Consider the following 10,413-nt stretch of genomic DNA (forward strand, 5'->3'; position numbering starts at 1 on the left):
CTTTCAAGTGTAAAAGATTAATATTTATGTCGTCATTGATTGATTAAAAAATTGATTTACATTCCTTGTAATTGTATTATTATGAGAAGAATTCTGCATTATTTATGTATAATGAGAGTGTATAACCCTCGTATGTTTTGGTATTATTAGATTGGTGTAAAATAAATACCTAACCTAGATCGGTTGGAATGGATTATAGGTTAACTATGTTACTGTAATGAGAACTTTTTATTATTTATTATTTAATTTTCAATAATACCGTTAGAGAGCCTATCGAGCATGAAAGATTAATTTTTGTAATGATGTTATCTCAAAATCAAAAGCCACTTTATTAAAAAAAAATATCGTTGAGCAAATAATAAATTGCCTCTCCTATCTCGCCTCTCTCAACTTCTAACAATAAGATCATTCCTGAAACGCAACAAAACTTGTCAAGATTAATCTCAGTCTTCATTGAAAAGCCCTTTCAAGGGGAGAAAAATGGTGCGAATTTAAGAACACGATTTTCTTTTGTTAAATTTAAGTCGTCTAGAATTAAAAGATTGTTAACCCCTACGGAAACTATGCACGTAGCATGTAAGGCATGAAAATTATCCTCTACTGCAAAAACGAAAATTTTTTAATTTATAAAATTAAACAATTGGATCTAAAAAATTCTGAAATTCAAATACCAAAATATCATCGGGTAGCTAAGTGTTACATTATTTATATATTAACAATAGAAAAGAAGTAGAAGCCCCTAACAATAATCCTTATACAGTGATTCATAAAAGTATCTGAATATTTACCTCTGTGTGTGTATGTGTGCGTGCGTGAGTGCGTGCGTGCGTGCGTGCGTGCGTGCGTGCGTGCGTGCGTGCGTGCGTGCGCGTGTGTGTGTGTGTGTGTGTGTGTGTGTGTGTGTAGAACACATCGAAAACGCCAATAAATCCAATTTCAGTAGTTTACACTCGAACCCTCCGTATATTCTCCCTTAATAAACCTTTAATAAATGTAAACCGCACACTTGTATTCCGAACAACCCCAACCTTTTAACAACGCAGCGCAGCTTAAGCAAAAAGGATATACAGAGTTCATGAAAATTACAGTATGTTGGAGGGTTGCGAGAAATTCTAAGATCCTCTTGCGTGAGATTCGAGAAATAAAACCTCAAGGGGCGAAACAACTTTACTTTGCAGAGTAAATGAGATAGAAAAAGAAAGGAACAGGGAGAAGAGCGAAAAAGGCAGAGAAATCTTCTATATCAATCGTACTTGGCAAGATTTTATCGTGACGGTGATTCCATTAGTCCCTTGCGAAAACAGAATTACTTTCGACTTCAACTCTTCTGCACGAATTACATTCGCTGGCACGTGCAGTGTGTTGCATTTAACTTACGGCTGAAGATAACGAAAATATTATATAAAATAATATACTAAAATCAGACACGAATTAGTGGAGAGTTACATTCCTTGTATTTCTCGTTATTCAAGAAAAACACATTTCATGTTACAAATATAACGAGTGAATTATCTTAAGAAAAATTAAGAAAGCAATCGTGTCTTAAAAATACATATTATAAAATTTTCAATATAACCTATTATAAAATAAATTTTATTTCATATTTATTTAAAGTTATTTCATTTTAACATTTTTAACCCCCTCCTAATATCTTTATAAAAGCCGACTATCCTTCAAAGATTGTTTCAAAAGCTTTAATCTGTCCTAAGTACCTCTAATTAAAATACATATACAACAATATAATATAGATATAAAAATTGACAAGTATGAAATGTTATATCAGAAGGACAACAGGGAAATTAAAGAAGATGGCGAAAGGGAATGAATATATCGATCGAATTTGTGATTCATGTCCAAGATGATTCATTTCAACAACTAAGAGAAACACATATGCAGAACTTACAGATGTCACGTGTGAATCGAAATGGAAAAATTGACTGCAAAAGAGGAATCAAAAAAGTTAAACAGATTCGTTAAAGCTTTCTCGTACAATATTATTAGATAAAAGAAATAAAGAAGAATTCTAGGTTATCTACATTATTTTTATCCCTACACTAGCCTCAATATTCGATAAAACTATCTTTAACACTTATTACTTATTTACGATGACTATTCATACTATATACTAACTTTTTGCTAAATATACTTACATATACAGTAAATATCTCGTAACATTTACATACATTTCATTACTCATTACATTGCTAATGAAGTTCCAAAATCTTTTATATAACACGTATAATATATACACAAAAGTTTCCTGTGGTAAGCGTTTAAGTACTTCAATGATTCACTGTGTATGATGATAATTCTTTGATCACACCCGTTATAGGAAGCCTTGGAAACCATGGGTACAAGATGGAGGGGGATTAGAACGAAGATGCGAGAGAGCAAAGGTAAAGAAGAGACGATAGATGGGAACCTTATATCAGAGAGACAAGTCGTAGCTGGATTTATTCTTCGAACTAGAATTCACGACGATCGGTTCACCGGGTCCATTCGCAAACGAATTCTCGGACCACGCAGTAAGGTCATCCAGCGATTTTGTTACACCATGCAGCAGCTGCGGCTTTATCCGCCTTCGTATCTTTCCATGACCGTTGCGGAACATGTACATATATACCCACATGTATACTTGATTCCTTAACCGAATCTGTGAAGCATGAAAAAGCTAATTGATCAAAGTATCTTATTGCATTAATGAAACGCGTGTAGAATGCTATTACAAAGTAAACTGCTAAAGTGAGGGAAAAATGTTATAGAGATAATAATTACGTTAAAGTAGATGGCGCTAGTGTTTCTTTATGTATACTTATTTTATTTTCTTTCCATAAATGTAATAGGTTATTTTGGTATATTTATAGGATCTGAAATATTGGAATGTAGAAGAGAAGTATTTCCTGCTTCCTCGAAGGTATTTCAACCATGCTATGAAAAATGTGAAAAGAAAAGGTTTTATGAATAACAAGTATGGATAAAAGGCGGAATAGGAAGCAATTTTATTACATCCGTTTTAACGCCAACTGATATCCATGGAATCATGAGCGACGAAGAAAAAGAACAGTAATGTTTCTGACATTATCGCAGACCAGAAAGTAATATTTCCTGGAAAAAGAGTGGCTAAGTTTATTCCTTAGGGGGAAACGATTGGAACTCGATACAATATTTGCTAAATAGAATGCCTATTCAGATTCTACAGATAAAAAAAGAATAAATAAATTTCAAAATTTATTAAATATTACTAAATTTTTCTTTTATCTATACATTTATTAAAATTTGTTAATTTATATTCTTCTGTTTAAGATACTACTTAAGATTTGTTAACTATGATCGTAGGAACACAAAGCTGTATAAGTACACAAAACCGTAATGTTTAATTTTCATTGCTCGTATCTCTATCAGTTGAAATTAGACATGCTTCTATTCAAGAAATCTGAATTGCTTTACGAAGAAAACACAATTTGCATTCAATGCCCATACTCTTTCTTGGTATCATAGCGAACATCTGCCGTGAATGAACATTTAATGCACATAAATAATTCCTAGAAAGTTACAGGTTCGTTACAGGCATGGAAAATCATTAAGTACTGTTCGATTTATTTTTAATAAGCTAGACTTGAGCATATTGATTGCGAAAAACGGAATTAATATATGAAAGCAAACCCGTTGACCTTATACGTCAAAATAAGTATAAAAGAAATAAATTCAAAGAAGTCAGTCAAGTTTAGTATATTCAGCAATATTTGATTAAAAAATTATATGTTAAGATATTGAGAGAGAAAGAAAATTGGAATTAAAAGAAGATACTAATATCTTGAAAGAAAAGAGATTAAAATATTTAAAAACTACTAAAAAGAATACTAAGAGAACAAGAATACAGTCATTATACGTAAATCTTCCTTGAGAAATATACAAACAAAAAAAATGTCAATGATCAAAATTTAATTGTGTACGAAATATTTAAAAACGAATTCTTTAGTATAGCAAGCACTCGCCAACGGGTATAAAATGAATACAGTAGTTAATCTCTTGGAATGGATTAAATACGCCTATAATATCGGTCGTGCATAAAAAATTACACAGTAAAAATCCTGAGAGAGTCGATTATTAAAGGGATAGGCGATAGCGTCTAAACGCAGAGTTCAAATACCGCCAGAGGATGCAACTTTTCTGTACACTTGAGTTAAGGTGGCGTTCACACGAGCTCGATCAAACAAAGAAAAGGTTTTTGTAGCTACAACCTGCGTCCACCTATGGTGGCAATAACTATGGAACGGTAAACGCGCGCCGCATACTCATTTCACGATCCGTCTCTCTGATCTGTTTGTAATGCGACATCCATCGTGAATAGAATCTGAGAAGGAAACGCGCCTTAACGCGATCTTCCCGTCTAATTCCTTGATTTCTACGCTGACGCACAATTACGACAGCTTTTCATTACTTTTTCAAAATAGCCACGACAAATTATACGAAAAGACATTTCCTATGGTAAAATCAACTCCTGTAGTTAAATTTCCTGCGGTTGTAGAATAACAATAATATTGGTAATAATAATGAATAAATAATTATTTAAAATTATTATAATACATATTTGACTGTAATAATAGATTGTAATAAATGTAAGGAAAATTTATTTTCCATTGTTAAAAAATGTCTTAAATTTGGGAGATTGTAAAAGAATCAATTTCAGTTCTATACTAAACTTCTATTAAAAGAATCAAGGTCTTTCTGTTTTATGAATCAAGATTTTAAATAACAACTGCGAATTCATAAAAAAAGAGGAAGATATACCGCAAAGAATATTAGATATATTAGCATATCATAATTATAAAAAATTATTTTCCCGACGAAAGATTATAAATTATATAATTTCTACCTATCACTCAGTGTACACTGTTTATAAATATTACTCGAGCTCGCAGGTTGTGGAAACTCATTGGAAACTGAGTCAAAGTGAAGGATCTCATAATCTCATTTAGCCACCCCACGTGCTATTGAACGCGTTTTACGGCCTGTGAGCATGTATCCCGCTACTTTCGCACGAGTCGTTAATTTCAGTGCGAAATCCATCGGTTTTCGTGATTTACACCGCGGCGTCCCGATATACAGCTTCTCATTGGGTGTACGCCGCAGAAACGAAAGCTGAAAACAAAACCGACGCGACGAAAACGATCTATGAGAAAATCTAACCTAATTTAGTATATTATGTATAATGTACAGTAGTATGTTGTGAATTGGCTATCTAAGTTCCTCCCTACCTGTAGTCAATTAACGAGACACTTACTACTCTAAATCTTTGTTTAGAAAACAAATGTAGTTCGCCAATATATTATTGGTTCGTTCGATTTATAATTAAATATACGGAAAGTTGTTATCAATAAAGACATACCTATCTAGACAATTGGCCATATAAGACGTCACTTGTGGCCAATTAACGAGAAACATAGTTCAGGAAATAAATAAAGTTTGCGAATACAGTATTAAGGCGTTCAATTTGTAACTTAGTACATCGATAAAAATATACTTGTACCAATAATTAGTGATCACATAAATCCTCACCTGTGACCAATTAAAGAAACATTACTCCAAAGCATTACTCTAAAGCTTTGTTCATAGAACAAATAATATAAAACAAAATCCACTAACTTATTACGTCATTTAATGTATAAACAGATAGTGTACGGAGAATTTTCCCCATTAAAGGAAGATACTTTGATATTTTCCATACTTATTTCTATATCATTATTGGTTATATTTATTTAACGTAATAAATCACTTTTTTCAGTTAGTAAATAAAGTTACAACCCTTTCATTTTTTCTATACTAAATACAAATAACGGAACTTATATCACTTTCTATTAATAAAGCATTATAATAATATAATTTTATGGTACAATAAGTAGACTGCGGATTTTTATGCAACTTCATATTTTCATGGATACAAGTAAAAACTCAAAAACGTAGGGTCTACGCAGAAATTTGATTTTCTTAAATTAAATATTATAAAGAATATTATTCTTCGGATGTTTTATATATTTTTCTATATCATATACGCTTTATGCATTTTTGTTTAAAAATCCGCAGGCTAATGATAAGATAGCTAGAACAAGACGCCACAATATACCCATGCATAAAAATGTTACCTGTTAGCTGATTGGACGGTCGAAGCCGGATAGTCCTCATTAACCAATTCGATTCGCGTTCTCGGCAAGAACGACCGAGACACGGTCCTTGCCCGAAAATCGGCTCCCTTTGTGAATGCAGCTTAACGATGGAAGGCAGGCCAGTCAGCCAGGAGAAATATGCACACATTCAGGTCCCGCCGTTCGTGAAGGACCAACACCGATGCCCCATGCCGCGCGATCGTACACTAACACACACAACAGATCGCCGACCTCTCTCTTCTTGGAAACAGATGACAGAGTGACTCGGTCACCGTAACCCACCAGACGTCCCACGGGAACACCTTTATGTCGTTCGTGGTCTTATTCCACGCAATACAACCACTTGATCATTCTACGTGTATATCTTACGTGCCACTAGCATCCATTCCTCGTCTGCTTTTTCTTTCTTCTTTGTTTTACTTCTTTTCCCTCATTCCTCTTAACCCTCAACTATGTATATCGTTGTAGTAAAGTTTTACTTATTTTCAAAGTATCTTATTTTATTTAATATTTTATATCTAAGATGATGAAAATAATTAATAATTTTTCTTGCATAAAAGTATACAATATCAAGTAAAAATATAATATATGTATATTTTAATATTAAGAAATGTAACTTATTGTGGTCACCTACATGACCCACGGATAACAGTTAAGGACTAAATTCCTTTCTTCTTTTCACGGTGAACGCCAGAACTTTTAAGTCTCTTTGGTATGACGCGAACAGAGGTATGAAACCGCGTGCTAACTCGAATGGGGCTCAGAGAAAGGAAACGACGATGCATAAGTTCGCTGTAAATGCACGCGAGATAACGAGGAAGGGATGAGGACGGAATATCATTCGAATTGCACCACTACTTTCGCATCGTCTTTTAATAACGTCGAGTGGTACCTTTCATACACCATGTTCGACTCACCACATTGTATTTCTCGTTCCTTGGTACTTTCTATGGAATTGGTTATCGATGAATATTTTGGAAGTCTAATAGTTCTTCATAACACTCACATTGTTCTTATTCTAGTTTTCGTTGTTCTGTCCCAAGGAACAAGCGCGCGCTTTGAATATACACCGTGGCCGCTGTGTATAATCGTGGTTCGTACAGCCCTCCGAGGACCGTGCAAATCACCCCCACCGTCAACGCAACCGGCATCACACTGAAAACCGGCTGGCTCGAATATTACTCTCGACTTCTCGAGTACGAAGCGGGAATGCGATCGTGGAGTAACGTCATCTGCGAGAAAAACTACGAAACGTATTGTTGGTAGCGTCGGTATGATGGAAGTAGTTTGTGGCACGTAATCGATGAGTGTTTAAAAATGAATTGCTATGCATGAATAAAATAAACACGAAGCATAAATAAATAAAATAAATAGATAAAACATGAAATAGGAAATTAGCAAACAATAAATTTAAATATTATTTGAGATTAATATAGATATAAAGGTTCTCTTGCTGATACATAAAGTTATTGTGTCACTTAAATATTATTGGCTAGCTTACATGTAGCTAATGAAAAGATATAGTTTTAAAACACGAAAATTTGAAATTTTGTGCAATATAAAATAGGAATAGGAAATAAATAAATATTAAAATACGAATTGATAGAAAATAGATCGTAACAAATTGGGATATATGGTTATCTATCTAGCTCATAAATAGTTTATGCTTCTTCAAGTATAAATACTATACGTGTGAGTTCAAAGTCATTTGTGTAGTAGAAGTGTTAGTCGGCGAAGTTTGAGAAAATGAGTACCGTTACATGTATCGCATCCGTCAATATAGCTGTTATAAAATATTGTATGTATTCTTTTGCTTTTCTTTTCTTTTAAAATAATCACAATACAGTAATATAATTACTATAATAATTAAATTATATTTACTATTTAATTTATTTAAAAAGGTATTAGAGATAAATGTTTCCATATATCTATTACTCACATGACCGCCGTTTTGAATTTCAAATTTGATGTATTGCAAAGTACAATGCTACAAAAACTGAACATGATATATTACGTTTAAAAAGTCTAATTTTTATTTTTGCATATGAATAGAATGGATTTTTACTACATTGCAACGACCTTCCCGACTTTTTAAAATTCAAATAGATCTAGAAATATAAATTTTTCTTTTACAGGGGGAAAGAGAGATGAAATTTTAATCTTGCCAGTAAATGATTCCATTAGTGCTACCTTAGATACAGATCATGTAAAAATACAATTTATTTTTTATATCTAGCTATACATATTATTATATCTAGTGAAATAATAAACGCAAATGGCATATTTTAATTTGATTCATTTTAAATTTTAGCTACACACAAAAACTACTGTAATGATCAGTCCAACTTTTAAAGAGGATCAGATCTGGTTAAATGGACAGTAAGTGTTAAATAATTATCTACCATAGAGAAGTTGGGTATATTTTAAAAACATTTTATGACTTTTTAGGGAAGAAGATATAAAGAATCCTAGATTGCAAAATTGTTTAACACAAAGTATGTAATTATATTAAAGAAATTTTGAAATCTTTTAAATAATAAAGTATATTATTCTAGTTAGGAAAAGGGCAAGAAATTCCAATCATATAGATCAATGGAAAGTTCATATTTGTTCAGAAAATAATTTTCCAACTGCAGCTGGTTTAGCTTCTAGTGCAGCAGGATATGCTTGCCTTGTAGCAGCTCTTGCTAAACTATATCAAGTAGAGGTATCACGAAGTTAATATAATTATAATCTTTATAATTCTATATGTTATATCTGTATAATTTTTACATATTTAAATATTGATTTCTAGGGTGACATTAGTTCAATAGCTCGTATTGGTTCTGGTTCAGCATGCCGAAGTGTTATAGGAGGTTTTGTAAGATGGTATATGGGTTCTGAACCAAATGGTGCTGATAGCATAGCTAAACAAATTGTGCCTGCCTCTCATTGGCCAGAAATGAGAATTTTAATATTAGTTGTGTGTATTAGTTTTAATTCTTATCTTATTAATTCTTATCTTATGCTTTATACCAAATGTATTTATGACTAAATATTCTGCACCAGGTAAATGATGCAAAGAAAAAAGTTTCCAGTTCAGTTGGAATGAAAAGAACCATGGAAACATCTGATCTTGTACAATACAGAATAAAACATGTTATTCCCGAGAGAATAAAGAAAATGGAACAGGCAATTGTAGAAAAAGATTTTAAAATATTTGCTGAACATACAATGAAAGATTCAAATCAAATGCACGCAGTATGTTTGGATGCATATCCACCATTCGTTTATATGAATGATGTTTCACATGCCATTGTTGATCTTGTTCATGCCTATAATGAAGCTGTGAATGAAGTAAAGGTATTGATATGAAACATCAATTTTTTCAACTTTAATTTATATATATTAATATTTTAATTAAATATGTTACTCATTTTAGGTTGCATATACTTTTGATGCAGGACCAAATGCAACTCTATATCTCTTGGAAGAAAGTGTTCCAGAATTTGTGGGAGTATTAGATCATTTCTACCCACCAGGAATTAATTTAGAAAAATACAGGAGAGGGTTACCTCTTAATGAAGTTATACATTCGCCAGTAAATATTTTTTATTATTGTATAACAGTTACATATCACTTGTTCTATGCCAAAATAAATGATTTTAAATTTGTTTTAGGAGCTATTTAATAACATTAATGCAAAAAAACAAGCACCAGAATCTCTTAAATATATTATTTACACTAAAGTTGGAAATGGTCCTAAATATTTAGAGGATCCCAAAGATCACCTTTTAAACAAAGAAGGATTGCCTATTAGTTAAGTTACTAAAAATGGGTTGTATTTATTGAAAATGATTCTAATTCATTGTAATTTGCAGATAGATGCATTTATTATATAATGAAAAATGTATTCTTGTTTATATTATTTGGATATAGTTGTTGACTGTATTATATTATTATATTATGTTATATTTTGTAACAAAATAAATTTTAAAAAATAAATCATAATATAATCTGATAAAATATAAAGCTATTTCTGTGTTATTTAGTAGTCAAATTTTGAGCACTGTTACTCATTCCCATTCCTATATTTATCTAAAAAATGTCCTACCACGCTGTTTATTTATGCAAGTATAGGTTATTCAAGCGTAATGCGCAAAATTTTATAAATTCAACAAATTATTAATTAACATTTTGTTTCTCCTGGATATAATAAAGACGCTCTAAAGTGTACAACGTTTTATTGTAAAAATTACAAAAGTTTGTG

The 10,413-nt window shown here is 31.9% G+C and overlaps 2 protein-coding genes and 1 long non-coding RNA gene across 4 annotated transcripts in view; 2 read left to right on the plus strand and 1 right to left on the minus strand.

Annotated features, from left to right (window-relative positions):
- Positions 1-7,326, minus strand: part of LOC139995453 (carboxyl-terminal PDZ ligand of neuronal nitric oxide synthase protein) — a 39,398-nt gene extending 32,072 nt beyond the window's left edge. The window contains exon 1 of the mRNA XM_072018977.1: positions 6,144-7,326. The gene's annotated coding sequence lies outside the window, so the exon portion shown is untranslated. The remainder of the gene's footprint in view (positions 1-6,143) is intronic.
- On the plus strand, positions 2,380-3,238 carry LOC139994966 (uncharacterized). Of its 2 annotated transcripts, none has more exons than XR_011801838.1 (2): positions 2,380-2,525; positions 2,865-3,238. It is a non-coding gene; the product is annotated as an uncharacterized lncRNA (long non-coding RNA). The 2 variants fall into 2 exon arrangements; XR_011801837.1 differs by having other exon boundaries at positions 2,400-2,742.
- Positions 7,327-7,852: 526 nt separating the features above from the next.
- On the plus strand, positions 7,853-10,410 carry Mvd (mevalonate diphosphate decarboxylase). Its single transcript, XM_072022309.1, has 9 exons — positions 7,853-7,962; positions 8,300-8,370; positions 8,476-8,543; positions 8,613-8,659; positions 8,720-8,871; positions 8,959-9,126; positions 9,213-9,506; positions 9,586-9,744; positions 9,824-10,410. The coding sequence occupies exons 1-9, from the start codon at positions 7,911-7,913 to the stop codon at positions 9,965-9,967; spliced, it is 1,155 nt and encodes a 384-aa protein (XP_071878410.1). The 5' UTR covers positions 7,853-7,910; the 3' UTR covers positions 9,968-10,410.
- Positions 10,411-10,413: the final 3 nt, after the last annotated feature.

Source organism: Bombus fervidus, chromosome 2 (assembly GCF_041682495.2).
Source record: "Bombus fervidus isolate BK054 chromosome 2, iyBomFerv1, whole genome shotgun sequence".
Classification (NCBI taxonomy): Eukaryota; Metazoa; Arthropoda; class Insecta; order Hymenoptera; family Apidae; genus Bombus; species Bombus fervidus.